Source organism: Gracilinanus agilis, chromosome 4 (genome assembly GCF_016433145.1).
Source record: "Gracilinanus agilis isolate LMUSP501 chromosome 4, AgileGrace, whole genome shotgun sequence".
Lineage (NCBI taxonomy): Eukaryota > Metazoa > Chordata > Mammalia > Didelphimorphia > Didelphidae > Gracilinanus > Gracilinanus agilis.
Genome location: NC_058133.1, coordinates 295,778,510 through 295,804,144, shown reverse-complemented (window position 1 = coordinate 295,804,144; position 25,635 = coordinate 295,778,510). Strand labels below are relative to the sequence as shown.

The window sequence follows — 25,635 nt, the reverse complement described above, 5'->3', positions numbered from 1 at the left end:
TGAGACATGGAGTTAATAATATGGAGGTAAAAACAAAAATTAATTAGAATTTTCAAAATTTAAATTTTTGCAGATCTCTTCTACTTTTCATAATTTTTCTTCTTCCAGTATTATCCTAAAATGTCCTGAGGACGACTTTGCTCGGTTGGATTTCTAATCAGGCATTTTAAAAGTTGGTTTTATCTTTCACTGTTTTTCCCTCTTTTACTATACAATACTGCTCATAATCTTTCATTAATCCACTGTAATATCTTAAAAATAAATTTATATCCTAAACCAGTATGGTTCTTGGCTATCATGCCTCTCCACTAGTCAAATAAGAAATATTTGCTGAATATGTGCTCTTTTGGTCTCCTCATGAAGGCAAATTTTATATATGCTGGTTAAACATCTGTAGAAAATTATTATAATTAGCATCAATATCTTTTTTTTCAGTTCATATGCTATTTTCAAAATCAGGAACTTATTTAAATAGGTCAGGCTGTAGCTATTTTAATTGTACATCAAACCATACTTATTTTTCTTCTTTCTTCTAGCTTTGTATGAATTTTGAACTTTGTTCTAATCAATCTGCTTAAAGATAGCTGATTCATAAATAACTTGCATAAGTCAAATATTGCCTGTTAACATATAATCATGATCAGTGTATTCCCAGTCTATTTTCTTGAAGAAAGTATCCATGATGTATAGGTTTCAGGTTTCTATGACGTTTAAGTTTCTGGACTCTTTTACTTCTTATTTCCAGACCATATTTACCAACATATTTTTCATTGCCCTTCTTTAAGTTTACCTTTGCATTGGAGTCATCATGATATGAGACGTAAGCATTTATTATTTGCGTTTTCTTGCAAAAATAAAGATTAATCACTCAATTTTCACCATGTCTTAATTTCTCCTCTACATAATTGATATCAAAAGGTAGTACAGTCCTGGGGCACTAGTGCAAATGAACTTAGAGAAACGTCACTTCAATCCCTTGTTTGAATTAAGACTAAGATTTATAAATCGATTATTTAGAGCTGAAGGATACTATGAAGATCATCTAGCTTAAGCCTCTTAATTTTATAAGTGAAGAAACTGGTCCACAGAAGATGCCTGAATGCCCCAAAGGTAGAAAGGTAGTGAGGAGCAGAGTTGATATTTGAACACACCACTGCTCATTCCATAATAACAGATGGCCTCCCTTCATAATTATTAGTTCCATACTCTCCGCTGTAATATCCCCAAGCATATAACCATTTCCTCTTACTCATCCTGCTGTTATACAGGATGAATGATTTAATTTTTCAAAAGTTGTACAAATATAGACAATGCATACTACTATTAATGATCTTTCCACTGGAAAATGTCAAATTCTTTTAAGTTTGTCTTTTTGTAAAATCTTATGCACAGTTGGGGCTAGCTATGCCATATACCATTTGATTTATGCAGCTATTTTTCTTCCAACCTACTTTATCAACATTGCCTCATTAATCTTTAAATCATTATTTATCTTCATTTAACCAAGAAGGGAAGAAAGTCCCAGAGAAACTCTATCAGTTGTTCAATGACAGGCAAAGACTTTGTGACAAAGCCAAAAAAACAAGCCAGGCTCTCCTGAGGCCAGTTCTAATACTTACCTTCCCACTTCTTCCTTAATAGCTTCTTGAGATTCATCAAGAACAAGGTACGCCTTTTCACCTATGACTCTAAAGAAACAGAAACTAAATGCTGTAATCAAATGAACTATCCTAGAAATCAGAGGAAATGCTGTCAGGAGTGAAACAGATAGGAGCTTTTGTTAAAAGCAGGTGCTGAACAGGAGGTAATGAAAGACTGAATACTATCCCCCATTGATAGGGATGACCTACCAAAGAAAATCATAGCAACGTGGGGTAGATGGGATTTATATGAACATTCGGTAAGGTGTCACTTAGATTTATCTTTGCCATAAAGTCTCCTTGACATAGTGTTACTTTTAAGTCTTTTAAACTGTCCATTTTGAAAGATTTCATCATTAAAAAGCATTTACCAGTTTCAGATTTAATGCAGACAATAACTGCCTGAGGATTTTACGACAGTGAACAATAGTGTTTTAACCAGCCTCCCAAGAAGTGGAAGGGGTTGGGGGGGGGAACAATTTTTCAGTTTCTGGCTATGATGTCACTGTTATAATTTCTTGAAAGCATGTACAGGATCTAGTTTCACTTTTGGGGAAAAAAAAAAAAACATTAAAAGGGCCAGCAAGTCAAGGTTCTCTCAAAAAATGTACTATTTCCTCTCTTTTTATGGAGATTCTAACGGAAGAGAAAATAACTTTTTAGAAAGTGGTGCTACAATGAATATATTTGTTGAAGACCTACTAGGTGCAAGGCACTGTGGCTACAAATACAAAAGAGAGACAATATCAGGCCACAGGGAATATGACATACAACCCATCTCTCTCACTGATTCTTCAAGAAACGACTTTACAGAGACTGAACGCCTTACAACAAGACACGATATCAAAAAAAATCTGGGGAAAAAAAAGTACCACAATTTTTTTTAAAGCTTTTTAACAGGTTCACTGCAAGAGACCAATTCACCATAAAAGGAAAATGGTCAGCTGGAAATGACAATGAAGAATATTTTAAAACTGACAAAGGACTGAAAGAAATGGCAATAATTAAGTGTAGCTTCACAGCTTCCTTTATATAACTTTGGATATTGTCAAGATTTAACAGGTGTGGTTCATGTCACAGGGCTCATATCTGAAAGGCAGTGCAGTACAATGTACAGGGGACTGAATCCTGATGCAGAATGAGTTCAATATAACCTCTAACACTTCCTAAGCATGTGATCAGGAGCAAGTCACTTAATCTCTTTGTATTTCATTGTCCTCGTCTCTAAAATGGGGAAAATAGTTACCAGGAGTAGCTATTTCATGTGATTTTTAGAAAGTTAAGATAATATAATGAATATCATTTAACTAAGCTTTAAGTGCTATTTCTCCCACCAAGAAATCATCTTTAATAAAGGATGAACAAGATGTAAAGGGTAACTGGAAAACAGCTAAAAATTAAAATTCCCTATATAAGGAATTTATAATATTAAAAGTTTAACAGCAGAGCAATTCAATATTTGTTACTGTAAATCGTTACATAAAACATGAATTATAATGTGCTTTGCAAACTTGATCCACCCCACTTATTCACTCATTCTAATAACCTATTTAAGAGACTATTTATTATGTTGTGGCACAGTGGATAGACCGTGGCCTGGAGTTGGAAGGCCTGAGTTCATATCTAGTCTCAGACACTACTTATTTTTAAATCTTTACTTTTTGTCTTAGAATCAATACTTGAGCATCAGTTCCAAACAGTTCCAAACCAAGTGGTTTGGGCTAGGCAACCGGGGTTAAGTGACTTGCCTAAGGTTATGCTGCTGGCAAATGTATGAGGTCATATTTGAACCCAGGTCCTGCTATCTCCAGGGCTAGCTTTTCTATTCATTGAGGCACTCAGCTGCCCAAAAGTATTTTGTTTCGTTTTTTAAACCCTTACTTTCTGTCTTGGTATTAAATCTAAGACAGAGGAGTGGCAAGGGTTAACCAATTAGGATTAAGTGACTTGCCCAGCGTCACAAAGCTAGGAAGTATCTGAGGTCACATTTGAATCTAGATCTTCCCAATTCCAGACCTGGAGTCGTTCCAGCTGCCTCTTTAGACACGTTCTATTACTATATACCTTAGTATTACTTCATAGACCATAAAAGGCACTTAAAGAATGTTTCTTCAATGAATGAATTTTGGTGCAGGTTACCTAACCTCTGTCTGCCTCAATTTCTTCAACAGGAACATGAAGATAATAATAGCATCTTCTCTGAAGAGTTGTGATGAGGATAAAATGAGATGTTGGCAAAAAACACATAGTAGCAATTGAATATATGCTTATCCCCTTCCCTTCCTCCTTTTCTCCCTCCCCATTTGTGACCTTTCTGATGTGCTGAGAAAGATGATAAGGAATATCTTCATGGTTGTTTTACTTAATAATACGGAGGTACAGAGATTAAAAGATTCATCCAAACAGGAGGCAGACTTTAAATGAGAAACCAGAACAGCTGAAGCTCGGTTAGCCATACGTATTCACTTGTTGGATAAGGAGGCGAGATTGGATTTTATGACCGCCTGTCCCTGCCCCGGTACCCTACTGTGCTTTCACGCCACATTAAATAGTGCGTGTGACCGGACCCAACTGTGGGAAAGACGCCCTCTTCTAAATGGTTTTTAGATGAAGAGTCCGTGAAGAACCCCCCCTCTCCCCCATGAACAACAGCACAATGAATTGTCTGAAAACATCCTACAGGTAGGAGAGCATTTGGTAAGGCTTCGACTTGTTAGGACTCTAACAGCGATTCGAGCACTCGATGCTACCCTAGAAATAAGTATGCTGCGCTCCTCCAGCGCCCCGATAGGGCAGGGCTCCCAGCGAGGGATGCTAATTTCATTACAGCATATATTACAATGCACAACCAGCCTCTTGCACTTGTCTGTGGATGGCAATTATTGTTGTTTATTGATCAAACTCAGTCAGGGTTTAGATGTGTTATATGTGATTAAATTCTAATCAAACCCAGGGAGGTACAGAGTGAGACAACTTAGCTATTAAAATGGCAGGGCACACAGTGAAACTGTTAGGGCTGCCAGCTGAGGAATTTCAATGTGAAAATTTCATGTATAAGCTCTTTTGACAAGTGTGAGGATAAAATACAATGTAGATAAATAAAAACCTATAACAGCTCTCACTCAGTTAAAGTGTAAAACAACATGTTTTGAATGGTTATTTCAGTAGAGAGATTCCTTTATTGCTGATATCTATATCTCTAATTACCAATATTTCCACCCTAAAAACATACATATGTTTAAAGGAAATGGGAAGGAGAAAATGGCAAAAATACAAATCAGGGATTCTTCTGAAGGAACCTAATCTTCAAAATGCTTAAAGTAGGCAGGTACTCTTCCTGATAGATATGGTTAGCTGAACAAATTAAAAGAGTATCAAAATGATTGTTATTTTAACAGAAAAATCCCACAAAAAATGTGAATCAAACTATATTAAGTTACCACTGAAAAGCATAGCCTGGTATGTGGGTGCTAGGGACACTGAAACATTGTCTTCCTGAGTCTAAAGTATTTTTATTAGTTCATTTGCCAGAAGAATGTGTGCTTTCTTGGGGAAGACATTGCTTCCTTTTTGACTTTGTATCCCTGGCACCTAGCACAGTCATCTCTGCCATTTTAATAGGCAAGTTCTCTTACTTTTTACCTCACTGGGTTTGATTAGAATGTAATTGCATACAACACATATAAGCACATAGTAAATAAATGTTTTATTTGAATTGAAATTTTAAAGACCACAATAAAAAAATAAAGAATTAAAGTATTAGGTTTATAAGGCATTGAGGAGGTGGCTGCACAGCACTAAAGAAAATAAGCAATAAAAATTGGGCAAATAGGTGAGAGAGCAGGTGCTGGGAAATATGGCAATGAAGAAGGCAGGAAAAAAAAAATTCACCAGGAGAGGTGTTGAAGGTACTATTAGTAAGGGATGAAAGAAAAAACAACTCGAATACTTCTTAATAAGATGATGAGAAGACCACAATGGTGATGGTGATGGAGAACAAGGAGGGATTATGGGGATTTTTCACGTGGAAAGGAGTAAATACAGGCAAGATAGCATAGCTGTTTTTAAATCTACATGAGACTACCATGTGAAAGAATGATGTCATTTTCCTTTTTTAACTAATCTTATTTTTATTGATATTTTGTTTTTAAAGCACCTTCATTTCTAAATATGTATCTTCCTACTTCCCTAATCCAGCAAACTATTCTGTGTAATACCTATTCTCCTAGCCAAAAAAAAAAAAAAATGCCATTCTACTTGTTTAAAAAGACAAAATAGGGTCGATGGAGAAAAAGTAACTAAGAGATCAATAATTTAGGCTTGATATAAGGAAAAATAGGCAGAATGCTCTCTACCACAGAAAGCAATGGGTTCCCCACCACTGGATATCTTCCAGATGAAGTTGAGTGACCACTTTTCAGTGATACTACTAAAAGAATTCCAGTTCAAGTATGGATTGTATTGGAATGTCACTGATGGTCTATCTGAAATTCCGTGACACATCAAGAAAAGACATTCATATGTTCATAATGTCTATGTAAAAGATGCAGTGCACTAACAGGGAAGGAGCAATGCCATACGGTTCAAATCAATATGGGCTTCAAGCCTGGCTATGTCTCTGTGAACAAGTCCCTTAGCTTTTCTGAGATTGAATTTCTCTAAAAAATGGAGAGAAAAATAAAGTACCTACTTTCTAAGAGTCGTGAGAGAAGAATTTTGTATGGCATGGTAGTATAGTGTAAAATAGTACAGTGCAGATCATTATTCAAGTGCCATTGTATTAATGCAAGCTATTTATTTATTAGTCGTAATCTTCTGATGTTGTTACAGACACAAACTATTTCTTTCTAATTCTAAAGCATTTTTCTTCACATAGAATTTAAGCTTTTTGAAGACAGGGAATGCTTGATTTGGGCCTTGATGTCCTCCAAGACCTTACAAAGTAGATGGCACAATATAGGTGATGATTATCTACAATAAGCCAATCCTGATGATGTAAGAATGAGTTGAAGGGTTTTGTCAAATAAGTTTTTTGTAAGCAGTAAATATAAAGGACAAGACATTATCATGCATAACCCCTCTCTGACATACTCTGTGTTCTGGATCTGGAATAACACTGAGCTGGCCGTAGACCCTCCCATGAGCTTAGCCACATATACCCAAAAAGAAAAAGGAATGAAATCCCAGATTGTCTTGGAATTGTGCATGGCCATTTATTCCTCTGTTCCCTAGCCTATAACTCTGCACCTCAAAAGAGATGCAATAGAATCGAAAGGAATATAAGAGATCTACTCAAGCCCCCATTTTTCCAAGCTAGATATAAATGTAGTCTCTAAAATATATGTGTGATATTACTTTATCTGCCCCTAGACCTATTGTTAATTTATACATTCAATTAATATTTATTAAGCACTCATTACTCATGTAGGCCACACTATAAAACAGAAAAGGTAGTGTCATTTTTAAAATGGACCTTGATTTCATGGAATATACAATCTACTTGTGGAGATGAGAAATAAGTATAATACTCTTGAGATACTCAAATGGGCCTGTGATTTATTGGAGTAGTCCTTCTTTTTTTTTTTTTTTTTTTTATTTTAAACTCTTACCTGCCATCTTAGAATCACTACTGTGTATTGGTTCCAAGGCAGAAGAGCAGTCAGGGCTAGGCAATGGGGGTTAAGTGATTTGCCCAGGGTCGCCTAGCTAGGAAGTATCTGAGGTCATATTTGAACCCAGAACCTCCCCTCTCACCAGCTGCCTCCATAGGGTAGTCCTTCTAACAATGATGTAGATCACAATTCACTGGTCCCTGCCCATCTTATGCAACTCTTGGCCATGTCCTTCCATAGTTAACCAATATGCTAGGGAGCTTCCACAACTCTTGACACTGAGAGATTCTGAACATATTGCCCAGGTAGTCTATCCATTGTGTTCTACACATGGTCAGTCTGTCTTCTTTTGTTGTACATGAATTTCTTTTCATCCTTTACTATGCTTTTCCTTCATAATTCTGTATTTGTAAAGGGTTGTAGCCTATTCACACTCACCATGAAACTTTCTACTAGACTATAAGGCAGGACATAAATACCACATTTTCTTCAGTCCAATTCGTTATCTACAATTTGGCTCAAGGCAATAATCAGAGTGACCCTTGCTTGAGTGGGCAAAATGGAAAGGTAACCCATGCTCTTTCTGTGGATGTTACCTCAGGACTCTCACCAAAAGGTAACACTCTATAAATTATTAAAAAGAGATAAAAGTTATAATTTGACATCATCATCAAGAATGGCAAAGGAGAGAATGAAAGAGGCAAGTGTGGTCATGGTAAAATATGAGCAAAATCCACTATCCACTGTGGCTTTTTTTGACATTCCAATATCAGGATTCTGATTATTTGACATATTTCCAGTTATATCAAATAGATAGAGAAATCTTCACCAAGAGGTTCTGACCATAAAATATCAATAAATGGTTACAGAGTTTTACCTTGGAAGCATTTCAGTAGTGAATTTTTTATGACTTTTAGACAATAAAATATTTAAAAGCACTCTTAGAATGGAAAGATCTAAATGCACACTTGTCAAAATGCTTCTACATGGATCCTTCATTCACCAATATATTCCACTTTAGAATAGAATATAGCAGCTACCATATTTCACTCTGCAGGGAGCTATTCACTAACAGTACTCAACAAAAGCAAAAGTATTATTTACTGCTGATTGCCCATGAACTACATGTCCATGTTCATTTTACAATCAATTAAAACCCAGACCTAGAGGTATAGTGAATGAGCTGCTAACCTACCTCAAAAACATAAGAAATTTCAATCAATAAATGAATCGACCATCAAGCATCTACTACATACTTTTCAGCAATAGTACTATATTCTAGGGACACAAAGTCAGAAAGTAAACAATTCCTGCCCTCAAGGAACTTATACTCTATAGTTAAAGAGATGTGGTTGAAGGATAGAGTGAAGAAAGGAAGGGTGAGTGAGTGAATGCTATTACAATCTGGGTAGCAATTAATTAGCAATCATTTATTAAGCACATAAGCAGAGATAATTGGTACAGATATTAAGAATGTACAGCAATAAAGGATGAAACTAAGTCTGAGTTTTCACTATGAAAGGCTGCCAGTCTTCTTTGCTGATTAGAATTCTAAAATAAATCCAGCCCTATAAAGATGCCTGATGGTTTTGGGACTCCAGCTTTGACATTTGCCTTGTTTTCCTCCAGCTTAGACTGTGGTTCAGTTCCCTTGATCCCTAGCCAACACAACAGCAAAGGAGACAGCCTACCACATATGGATGTTTAGGATTATTTTTCTGACAAAGCAGCTTAATTTTTTTTTTTAAGTATTAGGAGATATTCACAACACTGACTTCTGTATAACTAGGCCTTCTTTTTCCTGCAACTGTTTGTAAAACAAAGAATTAGATCTAACAGAATTGTAGATTAAACAGTGTGACAAGTGATGCTTATCAAAACAGTCAGTCAGTACACTCCACATTATCCTGAGTTCTGCAAGACCGACAACATTTAAGAAAAAAATTTCCCAAAGATGAAAAATGTTGTCATTAATTTTCAGCTTCATTAGCGAGCTTTAATAGACTGTTCAAAAAATATATATTTTTTTAAAGTGGCACCAGTTTTCAAAAGGAACAAAAATGAAGAAAGAAACATAAGTGCACATGGGAGTTGTGTGGATAGGCACACATGTTCATCCACACACACATTCCCAGGCTTACTCCATCACCAAGCCAAAGGGGTACAGTGGGGGGAAGGAGGGAGGGTGCAAATGCTGCACAGCAGGCATAAGAACCAGAATTTCCAACAAGGGATTAAAACCAGAAAAGTTAATGCTTTGGCTTAATTCATCTACAAGATAGGCAATCTGGCAGTCTGCTTGACAAGTTGCATGGAATACTACCGCGAGGATTTTAAATGAATCTGAAAGGAAGAGTCTGATGCCTCATTATTGAATCTCTGGAACAGAATCCGACCTACCTGGTTTATCCCGGTTTGAGAAATCTTGGATGACTGGAGCCTCTGCTTCAACAGCTCAGGATCGCTGTGGCGGAATGGGCACCCTGACAGCCAAAAACACCAGCAAGCACACAAATGAGGCTATTTACCCAGGAGTTAGCACAATAATACACTCGAGAGACTGACTAAGCTCTTCTTAATTGTCTAACAGCTTATTAATAAAAAAGTTAATTACCCGTGTGTGAGAATGCTTTCCTCTTTTATTTTATTTTTTTTTTTAAATAAAGACTCCAACTGTATGGTTATCAGGGCATTGCAGGCTCAAGAGGTACATAAAGCATTACAACACAAGTAGGCTAAGATTTCCATTTCAGAAGAAGAAAACAGTTTTAATTAGGTCCTTAGTTAATAAGCATAGATATAATCACAATATAGCTATAACAATATCCTAAATTCCTAAATTTTATTATTTCCAGAAATCCATACCACAATACATACTCTGTCCCTGCCCCTTCAATATATCATCAATCTATCTAGTTAAGAAGTAAATTATGGGGGAAATTATGCTTACACATTTTCTTCAGAGATTACATTTATTTCTTATACATCCAAAGCTATAGCAAAATCAATTATTGATAGGAAATTGCTAATTGGGAGGTAAACAAGGACTACTATTGTGGGCATTAGTATTAATAACAATGTTATTAAATTTAGTGATCAGTTGTAAATTAAAATAACTTAAAGTTCCTACATATAGGATCATAAGGATCTATATTATTTCATAGGAAAAATAAAGGTGAGTTCTTATATATGCTACATAAAAATATAAAATTAAAGCAATATAGACATAATTGCAGAATTTTAGAAACTTATAATCTAAAATTCTAAGTTAAATACTTTAAAATTTATTCTATACCTTGGAAAATGAAAGAAAAACAATGTTTATAACGCAATGCAATATAAAATATAAAAATAAGATTAAAATAGATTAGACCTACTTTTGTTCTTTTGAACTACACAGGATAAGTTTAATTTATCTGCCACATGACAACTGTTTAGATACCTGAAAGCAGGCATTAAATTCCATATAAATCTTTTTTCTTTTCCAGCCTAAACATTGACAGTTCCTGCAGCGGCTCCATATATGACATGATTTTCAGATGCTTTGCCATCTAGATCTGAAGGTATTTCATTTAGGTAAAGTCTCTCTTAAAATGTAACACCTGGAACTATGCCCAACACATAAGTTGTAATAAAAATTACTAAACTGATATCTAGTTCCATATTTTTATTTGGAAGGGGGGAGCCCAAGATGCTACTTGCTTTTCCAAATAATCTTAATTGCAAATGCACAAGTTTGTAAAAGGTCCATGAAACCAAAACCACTTGTGGGGCATATAAAAGTTTATAGACTTCATTCTTGTATTTATGATCTTTCTTTTATTATGCAGACTGGGATTGTTAGGATTTTTAGCAGGACTTTTAGTTAGAATTGCTCTGAAATGATCTTACTGCACAATCACAAATTATTCCCACAAAGGACAAAGTGAGATAACTAAAATCAAGAAACTCTTTAATAAAAAGCTCAGACTTTTTAAGAGGCCACATGCAAATAAGTGGTGCTGTGAACTAGAACAATGCTTGTAGGATATGACCATTGATAGAGTTGGAAGAGATCTTAAAGAGCAGTTAGTGTGAGCTCTTCATTGTACAGAGAAAACTGAAGCCTAGAGAGGTTAAATGACTTCCTCAAGCTCAAATGGATGGTACATGGGCAGCTCTAGGATGTGAATCCAGGTTCTCTTTCTACTATACTTTTTTTAGTCATTTCAGTCGTGTGTAACTCTTCGTGACCCTTTTTGGCATTTTCTTGGCAAAGAACTGGAGTTCTTTCCCATTTTCTTCTCCAGCTCATTTTGCAGATGAAGAAACTGAGGCAAACAGGTTAAGTGATTTGCCCAGGGTCACACAGTAAGTATCTGAGGCCAAACTTCAAATCAGGTCTTTCTGACTTCAGGAATGACATTCTATCCACTGCACCACCTAGATGCACCCACTATACTATGCTGCCTCTCTATGCTATCAAGACAACGAAAGCCTAGAAGTAACAAGAGGCTTAGAAGAAAATTACACATATCCAAAAGAGAGTTTTAAAAGTTATCTTCAAAAAGGAAAAGGAAAACAATAGCCCACTGCATGCTGCAAACAGTATGTCAGATGACAGAGTCATGGCAGATCTATTTAATTTTTGCCTTTGTCTTCATCTGGAACAAGGATGATTACATTGGAAAGGGTTAAATATTGCTTTAAGAAACCTGAAAATTATCATTTTTTAGATGTTGGGAGGATTATATTGACTTTCAATGGGATCAAATATAAGAGCACAGATACTACAATCAAGAGCACTGAAAAATTTTGTAGATATGATCACATTATTTTTTCTTTTTCACAATTACATGCAATAACAATTTTTTATATACTTTCCAAAAATTGTAAGATCCAAATTGTCTCCCTCCCTTTCTTTTCTCCCCCATCTCAGAGATGGTAAACAGTGTGATCTGTGTTATAAATGTATTATTATGCAAAGCATACTTCCATATTGGTCAATGTTGTAAGAGAATACTCAAACCCAAAATATCCCAAAATACGTAAATAAACTAATGGGAAAGATAGTATGCTTTGATCTGCATCTGTCTGCATCTGATTCCAATAATATTTTCTCTGTAGGTATATAGTATTGTTTGTCATAAGTCCTTCAAAACTGTCCCCCCCAAATTATCATAATATTGATACTTATCTCTTCCCACATCTCAATCAAAGGCATCCTTTAGAAAGGGGAGAGAGGAAATAAGAATTTTTATAGTGCCTACTATGTGCCAAGAACTCTGTTAAGCACTTTACATATAAGATTTCATTTAATTTTAAACTCTGGATTCTGTGGAAAACCAAGAAGGTGCTAGAATACTCTAGAAAAAAAATACTCTTGATTTTCCGAAAAGGGGGATGGGTGAGAGATAAGATTTTTGAAAGTATAAATCAATTAGTCTGAAAAAGTTTTGCAATGGATTACTAAATATGTGATTTTGGAGAAAAAAAGTGATCATAGTGATCACAGATTCAGAGCCAGAGGGGACCTTAGAGTTCTTCTGGTTCAACCCTTTCATGATAGGGATTCTGATCATCAAGGATCATTTATTGACTTTGATGGGCACTGGAGATGTATACAATCAGCCATGACATTTGTCCCTCTCTTAAAGGGTAAGCGCTTAAAGCCTAGTTAGAGAAATGGGACATGTATATATAAATGTATATATGTGAGGCACTGCAAGTTTTTAAAAATGGGAGCATCTGGAGAATCTCTTCCATGTGAACTCTCTACAGTATAGCTTCCTCTGAACTGAAGAGGAGGAAGAGATTGGATTTATGATGTGTTTTTTCAATGATCCTATATAAATTCCTGCCCCCAAACACATCTTTTTAATATAAATGTTCTAGGGGTTTTGCAGCATAGCTTCTATGCATGATTACTAAAGGACATCATGAGATTATAAATAAGCAGTCAGACCAATCTCATTTTCTTTTTGGAAAAGGGTAGACTGATAAATTGGGAAATGCTTTAACCATAATATATCTCAATCAACCAATCAACCAAATCAATCAATAAACATTTATTAAGTATCTAGTATATGTCAGTTACAATGCTAAGCACTTCATGAAGGTATCTGAGAGAGCTTCTCATTCTATTTTGGAGAGCAAAATGAGACATGGGCTGGATGAAAGCACAGTTGAATAGATTAAATACTAGGGAAACAAATATATCCAAAACTGTTAAAAATTACAACAGCATAGACAGAGTTCTCTTATGTGGTATAAAAACCTAGTACTTGATCTGGTTATATTCATAATTTTTTATAAATGACTTAAAGGCACAGAATGCCTGCTCATCAAAATTTGCACATGATACAAAGATCAGAGGAATAGCTTATATTCTGAATGAAAGACTCAAGGTTCAAAAATATCTTTATAGGCTAGATTGATGAAACAAAACAAGCAAGATGAAATTTAACAGGGATAAAAAGTAGAGTCATGTTTAAACCAACTTCACTATTATAGGGCAGGGAAACAAAGAAGTTTATGAGAAAAAAGACACAGGGGGTTTTATTTGACCATAAGCTCAATAAGAGTTAACTAACTGTGGCAATGTTGCTAATAAAGTTAATGCAATTAGCTACATTAATAGAAATATATTGTCTAGGGAAGCAGAGATAATAGGACTACAATACTCTGCACTAGTCAGACCACAACTAATGTGTTGAGTTCAATTCAGGGTACGGCATTTCAAGAGACACTTTACCTAAATTAAATACCTTCAGACCAGGATGGCAGAGTCTGAAAATCATATTGTATAAGAAGAAAAGAAAAAAAGATTATGAGGGCCTTAATATCTCCTTTCAAATAACTAAATGGTTGTGAAGCAAAATTAGACTTGTCCTGTGTACCTCAGAAGAGCAAAATTAGGTCTAATAAATGGAAATGACAGGGAGATGGATTTCTGCTCAGGTTAGGTAGGAACTTTGCAATAATTGTAATTGTCTATAAATAGAATGGAATGTGTTATAAAGTAGTAAGCTTCCTAACTTATGAGATGGTTCAAGTAGAACCTAAATGTTTCTGAGAAGAAACCTGCCTTGAGTGTGAGGTTTGGCTGGATAACCTCGAGATTCCACTCAAACTATGATGAAAAAGGGGTTGGAGCAGATGATCTATAACAGTGATTCCCAAAGTGGGCACTACTGCCCCCCTGGTGGGTGCTGCAGCAATCCAGGAGGGCGGTGATGGCCACAAGTGCATTTATCTTTCCTACTAATTGCTATTAAAATTTAAAAAATTAGTTTCCAGGGGGCTAAGTAATATTTTTTCTGGAAAGGGGGCGGTAGGCCAAAAAAGTTTGGGAAGCAATGATCTATAAGATCCTTTCCATCTCTAACATCACCTTATAATTTGATGAAAACACTCAAGATCCAGAGAGTAGAATTATGGTACCCGAATCAATGTCAGTCATCAAGGAATGATAAGAATGAGAGGGAGAAGTGAGAGAACTCTGAGAGTAATTAAAAAGCCCTCTGGGCAATCAAATACATATGCCCAACACCCTACACTATCTCTTGGGCTTTACTTTGAGAGGGCCACCAGGACCTCACTTTGGGATTTTATTCTGATTGTGGCTTGGTTATTTGGTTCTATATCCCACAGCAGAGTAGAAGCGGGAAATAAAAATCAGGCAGCAAGAGGCAGACACATGGGCAGCAGCAAAACAGCTGTCAATGATGACACTTGTGCGCATCACTGAAGACTATGAAATTAATATTCATAATGATGACTCTAAGGAAAGTTTAGATGCTGTTCATTATACTTTGATTAATCAGATGGGGAGTATGTCTGTAACATTCTTTAGAAAGATTTCCATCAAAAATGGTCAGAATAGAATCACTTAGGGCCCATAAAGGAGTCATCATCCACTTTTCAGTAGAAAATTCACTTATGTATAGGATACTTCATTTTCTATGAATAAAGAATAATCTTATTCATCTCTGTGAGAAATATTTTGAAACATAGGTTAGAAAAAAAAATTGCACATCACAAAAATCTATAGTTGAGTTTCTCTTTAAAAAAAATTTAAAAATAGGGGGTGATTTATATTAACATTCATAAATAGGAGCCAGTTAAATTTCTCAATTAATCTCTGCTTGTTAATTAGATCACAGTCATGAGAATAAGATGCACATTACTCCTGAGGGATGAATCTTTTGAAAATTAAATGGCAACGCCTTCCCTGAAGTAGAGCTTGATAATTTCAAGGCAAAGCTTTGAAAAACTTTGGCGTCTGTCTTCTGAGACATCAGAGCAGACGATGAGGAGGACACAAAACACTCAGCGAAGGGGAGGAAAGAGCACCGAAAAGCTGAAGAACAGCTGAATGACTTTCTCTAGCCTGACCTAGTTCAGCAAGACGACACATCAGCAGAAGAGTAACAGAGCCCTCGCTTGACGCTGAGGAGTAACAGAAGCCACAAAATAGTCCTTGCCGGGAATGCAGGAAGTCATTACATGGCTTCAGTGTCCTGGGGAGCCCTCGAGTTCCTGTGCATGACAAACATATCAGGTCTAAGCACTCACCGTGATAATCCCCTTGGCTCGGGGGATTGGTTAGTATAATCTTCATGCAGCTGAATGGTGTATAGTCTGTCCTCTTGCCTTCCTTCCCGTAGCTATGTCGGATGTTGTAAGCATAGCCTTTGTCGAACTGAGTGGAGAGAGTGAAAAGAAGACAGTGGAATGTAGAGAGATATTGTACTGGAGACGTCAGACTTCTGGCTCCATAGGAAGCCCGTGTCAGTTAAAAGGATGAGCTAATGAGAAAACGGAGATTACCCAGAGCAAACAAACAAGATGGAAGGGAGGCACGTTCGTTTTTTCCAAAGGAACCCTCGGGTTCTTTCTTGTAGGGACAGCCTGGGGAAGGGCTCCCTCTCACCCTACAGATGCATACCTGCTCAGTGCCCTGGATCATGAGGGCGGACGAGGGCACTGCGAGGCCAAGGAATTTCCTTAAAGGGGGAGCCTCGAACCCGGGTCTCACTGAGATTCTGAGGCTGGCTGTCTTCTGTGTCAGAGGTGTCAAAGCCAGCAGTCAGGGGGCCCCTCCCAGTGCTGCCTCAGAACGTAATTAGGAAATATTAAATATGTAAACATATATAAAAATATAACAGAACATACGATATGTAGTATTCTAAGTCAGTAGGAGGCACGTGGTGGCTCCCATTCTATGTGAATTGGACACCGATGCTCTCTGTCTCGCTACCTCTTTACCCCTCAGAAAACTCATCTGGTTACATTACTGGTCTTTTGTTAGAGAGGTAGCACAGAGTAGAAGATAAAGTATTGGATGTGGAGTCAGGAAGATCTCATTTTTAGCTGTGCCACCCTGGAAAAGTCACCTACTCTAAGCCTCAGTTTCTTTATCTGTAAAACAAAAATAATCATAGCACCTACATCACAGAGTTCTTAGGAGGAGCAAATGACATAATGGAGGTAAAGAACTTTGTGAATTTTAAAGTATTAAATAATGTAGGTTATTAGCAGTAATAATAACGACAATGACAACCATCTGGCCGCTTCTGAAGTCAAGAAATGCGACACAGTGGATTTCACCAGTGATAAACGGGCCACCCCTGAACGCTCTCCTCTTCTCTCGTTACGGTGTTTCACTTGGGGATCTCATCCGCTGCCTCCTCTGTGTGGATGATTGAGTCTTCCCATTCTGCCCCAAGCTCTTTCCTGACCTCCAACCTCACCTCCCTTTCTGACATCTCAAAATGGATGTCCAGTAGGCGTCCGACACTCGGCATTCTCTTGTTCTCTTCCCCCTAAGCCCTCCTGACCATCACTGTCACTGCGGAGGGGGAGTGCCTCCTCCCAGTGCCTCAGGCTCCCCCCCCAAGGAGGCTCCCTGGACTCCTAGGTTCAGACCATCCCCACACCCCATCTCTATGCATCCTTTGCTGAGGAAGGCCTGTTGATCTCACCTCTGCAACGTCTCTAGAATAAGCCCCCTTCTCTCTTGTAACACAGACCCCCCTTCTAGTGCAGTCCCTCATCACCTCCGGCTTAGATTATCGCCATACTCTGCATGAGACAGGCAGACGCCCGTCTCAAATTTCTCTTCACACCGATCTATCCTTTATTTAGCCAATGAGGTCATTTTCCAAAAGGCCAGATCTGACTATGTTGCCCCAATTTGTTATAAGAGTCAATACATTGGGGGCTGTTGGGTAGCTCAGTGGATTGAGAGTCAGGCCTAGAGACGGGAGGTCTTAGGTTTGAATCTGGCCTCAGACACTTCCCAGCTGTGTGACCCTGGGCAAGTCATTTAACCCCCATTGCCTAGCCCTTACCATTCTTCTGCCTTGAAGCCAATACACAGTATTCACTCCAAGACAGAAGGTAAGGGTTTTTTAAAAAAATTTTAAAAATTAAAAAAAAAAAGTCAATACATTATGGATCTTTCCATAAAAGATTTTCTGCATTCTATACATGTAATGCTGGCCAAATATTGCCTCAAGGGAGCTGAAACCTGGACTATGGAGCCATCTTTTCTGAAAAAGTACCTCAGTTAGGGGAGATAAGTATTCTATATCCAAGTCCCATGTCCTAATGGCAATTTCAGAAGCAATTATCGCTTTTTTCACTCTATTCTTCATACTTCCATCATGAGCTCTTTGTTCTTTCTATGAAGATCTTATGATTTCTTATCCTTTCAACTGCAAAATCATTAGAAACTTAAGACTCAAACATGAGCAAGAAATGATTGTAATCCATATTTGGTATGAGATTTTCCTAAATGCTAAAGCATCAGAAGATCAAAATAATAAAAATTTCCAAAGGGCAAACACTTCAAACTTTTGACTATAACAATACATGTGAAAAGGAGATAAGGAATTAAAATGATGCAATTCTTCCATGATTGATTTTGTTTAACTTTGATGATGAAAGCTATTTTTGTTATGTATTGCATCTAACAAAATGTTTGTAAATAATATTTTCATTAAGAAAAATAAGTATATATCTCAGCAAGCCCTGTCCCAATTTTGACATGCAAAATGTGTATAGTAGAAAGAGCTAGATTTGGATTAAGAGAGAATTGGGTGATGAGCAATGGTGAATTCAAGATGAGAGAATATCAAGGAAAAGCACCGCCAAGCTCTACTATAGAACTCCATAGTATAGATCAAGAAAATGCACCAGATCAAACATCTGAAATGGTCAAAGGAGGGATGAAAACATGCAAACACACACACATACACACACATATATACAGAAACAGATTTCACTCAGCAGGGAAAGAAGATAAAAAAGGAGAAAGCCAAGAGAGGAAGGAGACAAGAGATAGAACAGATTAAGGGGAGATTTAATCCTAAACCTAAGCAAAACAAACTCTAAATAAGGATATACAAAAATATTCATAGCAGCTCTTATTATGATGGCAAAGAAACCTGGAACTGATAGGGATGTCCATCAACTGGAAAATAGTTGAACAAGTCAAGGTATATGAATGTGATGGAATATTATTATGCTACAAGAAATGATAAAGGAGATAGTTTCAGAGAAACTTGGAAAGACTTGTTAGAACTGATGAAGTGAAGTGAGTGAAGCAGGAAAACAATTTATATAATGACAATACTGTAAAAAACAAACAATTCAAAAACACTTAGGAACTCTCATCAATGCAATGACTAACCAACAATTCCAAAGTACTCATGATGAACCATGCTAGCCGCCAACTAATAGAGAGGTGATAAACTCAGAGAGTTGTTGCTGTTGTTGAGTCATTCAGCTGAGTCCAACTCTTCATGACCCCGTGGACCAAGACCAACACTCTCCATGGGGTTTTCATTTAAAAATTTTTTCTTTTATTGGTAATTCAAAGATATTCAGTTTTACCAGTTATAAGTAATAATAATTTTTATCATACATTTTCCAAAAGTATACGATCTAAATCATCTCCTTTTGTCTTCTACCTTTTTGATCTGGGCCATACACATGCTATCATGCAAAATGCACTTCCAAATTGGTCATTGTTGTAAGAGCACACTCACACAAAATCAAAACCTCCACTTCTTAACAAAGACACTGCAGTGATTTGCGATTTCTTTCTCCAACTCAAAGAACAGATTGAGAGTATTTTCCCACCTGGACTTGACCAATGTGAGATTTCTTTGCTTGAGTATATACATTTGTAACTCTTTCTCAAGGTAAAAGGGAGAGAAAGTAGATTTTCACTGATTGAAAATAAATAAAATTTAAATTAAAAAAAAAAAAGACTTCTGCTTAAGTCATCTCTGAAGCCATGTGACCTTGGGCCAATTACTTATCTTCTCTGGGCTGGGACAGAGCTGGTGTCTCTGGTACCTATCTCACAGTTCTTGTGAGATATGTGTAATCTCAAATGAGATATGCGTAAAGAGCTTTATAAATTTAAAGTGATATGCACTAGTTATTATTATCTTATAAGATTGCTGTGATCAAATACGCAAAAGTATATAAATAGTTGGTAAATATCAAATAGTATTATCTCAAGAGTACTATTGTACTTTTGAAAGGCTGAATTAATGAAGGGAATTTTTCAGATTTATACAACAATGAAGCACTGTGGTATTTCATAAATTTTAAACTATTGGTATAATTATAGAAACAACAGGGGGAAAATACAGTGACTCTAGAGTTAAATGCCTGGTTTCAAATCCAGACTCTGATGCTTACTCTTGATATGACCTTGGGTAAGCCACTTAATTTCTGCAGGCCTCAAATTCCTCATTTGTAAATTGAAGGGGTTCGACTAAATGGTCTCTGAGCTCTAAATTTATCATCTTCTGAACTCAAGTAGTAGGCACTTTAAAATGTTTGTTAAATTAATGAATCCAAAAAGGTGCTAACCTACAATTCTGGAAGCAACTACATTTATACTTCAACTTTTAGATTATACCAAATCATCTCAGGATTACAGTGTTTCCTCCTCCTCCTTTGACCTTACTCTCTAGACCAGAATGAGGAGCAGTGGAGGGATTTCTAAAAGGACAGAAGAAAGAATTGAGAGGAAAAAAGCAGAGAATAAGTTTATGTCTAAACCATGCTGATTCTTTGCCCCAGTCTTCCTTTTCTATGTCAGACACTGAGTATGTCATCGGTAAGGTTTGCTCATTCAGCATATATTAATGGCATAACTACCTTGGTGATGGTAAAAAAGTCATTGAACTATTCAACTCATCACAGTTTCCACTGATTTGAATTCCTCTGGTGCTTTCCTGTTTTTCAGGGTCCAATAGCTTTAGCAGTTCAGGTTACTTGGGTAGCTTCATTTTCAAGATCACCTTCTTGTGTTATTTTTGCTCTTCTCAATATGCTGACAAGAAATGAAGTTTATTCAAACACTCCCTTCTGAAGTATGCTGCACTCATGTCTTAAGGAAGATGAACTTAAATGTTACTTTAAAAAATCCATTCAGTCCAGTGGGGCTGAAGATTCAGGAATCATGAGAGAAGTTGGAAAGTAGCATGTTCATGGAAAATAAGGGGAGAAAAACCCGATATATAATAAATAAAATCAATAATGAAATAATGTCAAGATTATCCTTATTAGTATCCTATAAATACAAGGTCACCCATATGCCTTAGACATATTCAAAGTACAAGAAATTGGTGAATCAGAATGTCAATGTAAAAACTTGGGAGAGAGATGTTAAGCTGGCAGTGAGGAGAGTCATTTCATTATTGAACAAAGACTTCTTACTCTTCAGCAAATACCTTACACTAATAACTCAACTTTATTTATTTACACTAAATATAGGAGCACTAAAATCCATTTGTGCGAAATTTATGTGACTGAATTCTATTAGAAAATAAGTTGAAATAATTAGGAAACAATGAGAAAAATTTCCATTAGATACATCATTAAAATAATGCCTATTCTGTAGCATAAGTATAAAGTACTAATAATATTTTTAGACTTTTAATCATCTCAAATATTTATTGCCCAATTAACTGACATATTATTATCCTTCACAAAAACTCTATTCCACTGCTTCATCATACCATGGAGATGGCCATATCTTCTCAAAGGCTATTTTTAAACAATGAAAACTCTTCTAGATTATACCAAGGTAGGAAGATCTGTACTAATTTGTGTTTCGTTGCAATAGCATTTGAAAAGCCAAGGTCTCCTACATGCCAACATTAGCTATATAGTATATAAATTATGCAATTCAATTCAATAAATATTTATTAAACACCTATCATGTGTCAGACACTATGCTAAGTGCTGAAGAACAAAAAGAGGCAAAAGATAGTATGCATGATCATATATTATTCCCCAGTTCCTAAAATTTAAAACTTGTCATTTGAAACTCCATTCAATCCCCTCTTAATTCTAGTGCCTTCACTCAGTCCTGTATTGCCTATTTATCCTGCATATCATTTACTTTGTATGTATTTATTTCTGTGATGTCTCCTCCATTAGACTGTCAGTTCCTTGAGGCCAGGGCAGTGTCTGGCACATAGTAGGAGCTTAATAAATGTTTATTTATTGATTGATTAAATGCATATCTCACTATAATACAGCTTGTCAGGATTCTGCATTCTTGACTATCTTCTCATCTAATGTTTTGATCCTTAGAATATGATTCCTTTTCTCCTGATGATAACTTTTCATTCTCTTTCTCCTTAGCTGACATAGCTTCTTCACTGACATTTCATTCTTCTGCAAACCTTTCACAAACAATTGTTTGATAATAAACATGAAAGAATCTGAATCCAGTTTTCTGTGCAAAACATGGGTGTAAATGAATTTGACTTTGCTCTAGCACACTCTCTTAACACGTGGGGGGAAAAAAAACATGGAAAAGATTTTCATCCATTGATATGCCAAAGCTGTTAATGTTGTTTTCAGTCATGTTCAACACTGCATGTCCCCTTTTTGGGGTTTTCTTGGAAAAGATACTGGAGTGGTTTGCCATGCCTTCTCCAGCTCATTTTACAGATGAGGAATTTAAAGCAAGCAGGGCCAAGTTAACTTGCCCAGGGACACACACTTAGTAAGTGTCTGAGGCCAGATTTGAACCTAGGTCTTCCTGACTCCAGGCCAAGCACTCTATCCAATGTTCCAACTTTGCTGACCTTACTAGGAGGAATTTCAACTGACTGCTGTCTGAGGCTGAATCATCCACGTCAAAGGCTTCAACTGTTACTTGTGTGTGTGTAATAATGATAATAATCTTTACTATTTAAATATATGGAAAGCACTTCACATGCATTATTGTTTCATTTGAGTCTCATACCAGACCTGTAGGTATGTTCAAAAAGTATCATTCCCCTCATTTTACAGGTAAGAAATAGAAGTTTGGCAAGGTTAAATGAGTGAATCAAAATCATACTGTCAGAGGAAGAATTAAAACCTAGATTTTTCTAATTCAAAATCCAGCAATCCTTCCACTCTAACAGATGGCTGACAAATATACATAAACACATCAGCCTATAGTTTGCTGGTGAATTCCAGTTCTGCATATCCAACTGCTTGGAGGCTGTCTATGGAATGTCCACACATTTTGTTCAACCTTCTACGGAAGGTTTATGGGAGAAAATGGTCAAGAATGAACCAGAATGAAAAAAAGCACAAAAGGACAGACAGAAAAGTGGGCAGTTGGCAGTGCTAGGCTTGGAGTCAGGAAAATATGAGTTGAAATACAATCTCAGCTGGAAAGAGAAATTCCATTTAAAATCACCCTAGATAATATAAAATACTTAGGAATCTATTTACCAAGATAAACACAGCAATTATATGAACACAACTATAAAACACTTTCCACACAATTCAAACTAAATCTAAACAACTAGAAAAACATCAATTGTTCATAGGTAGGACAAGCTAACATTATAAAAATGACAATCCTACCCCAATTAATTTACTTATTTAGTGCCATACCTATCAAAGTACCAAGAAATATTTTTTATTGAATTAGAAAAAACTATAACAAAGTTCATTTGGAAGAACAAAAGATCAAGAATATCAAGGGAAATAATGAAAAAAAAATGTGGAGGGGGGCCTAGCAGTACCAAATCTTAAACTGTATTATAAAGCAATGGTCTTCAAGCCCAAGCAACATAGTATACGATAAACCAAAGATCCCAGCTTTTGGGACAAAAATCCACTATATCACAAAAACTGCTGGGAAAATTGGAAAAGATTAGGTGTAGATCAACATTACATTACATGTAGGGGAGGGGGATAGGAAAGAACATGAATCATGTAACCATGGAAAATTTTTCTTAATTAATCAATGAAACAATTAAAAAAAAGAAAAAAGAAAAAGAGAAGGGAGCATCTTTAAAAAAAAGAAGAAAGAAATGCAGTCTTAGCCTTGTCTAAGGGGAAGAAAGACAACCATTTGGGATGTTCTCAGGGGATGTGCCCATATCCTGTATGCATGAGGCCCTACAGAGGATCTTACCTGTACCTAGTCCAACCTATTCACTGTACAGATTCAAGGCCCAGAGAAGTTAAATGACTTGCCAATCACTCAAACAGTGTAAAATGAAGATAATAAGAGCACCTAACTCTTAGCATTTTTGTAAGGATAAAATGAGATGTTTCTAAAGCACTATGCAAACTTTAAAGTACTATAAACTGTTTCACAGATATATTATTCTATTAACTGCATGGGCAACTCCACTCTAGAGCACTGGGGCTAGAAGGTACCCCCAATAGAGACACACATGGAGGGGCAGCCAGGTACATCAAGCATCAGCTGAGGATGCTATTAAACCCTCAAGAGTATTCCTAGTGGTTCTGGTGCTGAGGGAAGAGAGGCCGAACTGAAATGTGCTCCCAGGAGATGGCTGATGTGGGCTGCATGAGGACCTCACAGGTCATCTAGTCCAACTAGTTCATTTTACAAATGAGGAACTAGGAGCCCAAGCCCAGAGAAATTACAAGACTTGCCAAAGTCATTCAAAAAGTAATTTTAAAAAAAACAGGATTTGAATCCAGGTCATCTTACTCAAATATGATGATAAAAACCAATGCACCCTGAACATAGATTAAAAACAAAACAAAACAAAGAAAAAGGACTTCCAATTTCTTATGGAACTGTTCACGTAAAGGCACGAGGAATGCTATGATGGCTCAGGCTAGAGGTGTTGTATGATATTACCTAAGGCATTGATACTCACTTACCAGATTCCCCATTTGTAAAATTGATAGTTACAACTGACTCAGAGCAATATTAGAGTTTTTTAAGGTTGCCCAAAGTAACCTGATATGCATCCTATATATGGAAGTCACTTATGTTATTATTTTTGGTTTGGACTTATGATTTCATCCATGTTGGGATACTCTGAGTGTAAAACCCCCTCAAATCCAACTTGACTATAGCCAAAATATAAAACCTGGAAAAGGTTTTTTTTAAGTATAGTGATTTGCCCATGTCATAGCATAAGTAGGTATCAGAGATGGAGCATTTCAACTCAAGGACAGCCCACTCCCCACTCCCCATCTTCATCAGAAATTATCTTCTTTGGGGCACAAAATATCCTAATAGAGAAGTTATTCTGTCTCTTATGAGATTTTTCAACTAAACACCCCTTCCAAAATGAACCAAATTTTCTTGTTTCTTTTTTAAACCAACTGCATCAAATCGACTTGTTCTAAATATTCATTTCTTCCTGCTCTCAAGTATCTTTCTACAATGTCCCAGAAATGTCCTGGAAGTTTCCTCCACCTAGACTTCACAGTCTCCCTCTGGGTCCTCCCCCTCCTCTGTTGGCTAGGTCCTCCTAGAACTTCCATTTTATGGAAGAGGCCAAGGTCAGCCACGTTTTTATTCCTCTCCAGGCTAGACTCCTGCTTCTTTGTCTGTTCTCTTCTCTCAGCCTCCTTTTCAACTCAATTTTTTTAAAAAAACATTTATTAATATTCATTTTTAACCTGTTTACATACTTTATGCCCCTACTTTCCCCTTCACCGCCCGCTCTCCCCCCACCCATGGCCGATGCACATTTCCACTGGTTGTAACTTGTGTCCTTGTTCAGGGCCTATTTCCATATTGTTGGTAGTTGCATTGATGTGGTAGTTTCGAGTCTACATCCCCAATCATGTCTGCCTCAACCCATGCATTCAAGTAATTGTTTATCTTCTATGTTTCCTCTCCTGCAGTTCTTCCTCTGAATGTGGGTAGCGTTCTTTACCATAAATCCCTCAGAATTGTCCTGGGTCATTGTATTGCTGCTGGTACAGAAGTCCATTACATTTGATTTTACCACAGTGTATCAGTCTCTGTGTACAATGTTCTTCTGGCTCTGCTCCTTTCGCTCTGCATCAGTTCCCGGAGGTCTCTCCAGTTCGCCTGGAACTCCTCCAGTTTATTATTCCTTTTAGCACAATAGTATTCCATCACC

General features: G+C 36.7%; 1 protein-coding gene across 1 annotated transcript in view; it reads right to left on the bottom strand.

The window, feature by feature from the left end:
* Positions 1–25,635, bottom strand: part of PRIM2 (DNA primase subunit 2) — a 409,712-nt gene that overhangs the window by 19,885 nt on the left and 364,192 nt on the right. Inside the window, exons 18-19 of the mRNA XM_044675355.1 lie at positions 15,809–15,935; positions 9,653–9,735 (exon numbers count right to left, since the gene is read on the bottom strand). Of these exons, the coding sequence (XP_044531290.1) occupies positions 9,653–9,735; positions 15,809–15,935 (210 nt within the window). The remainder of the gene's footprint in view (positions 1–9,652; positions 9,736–15,808; positions 15,936–25,635) is intronic.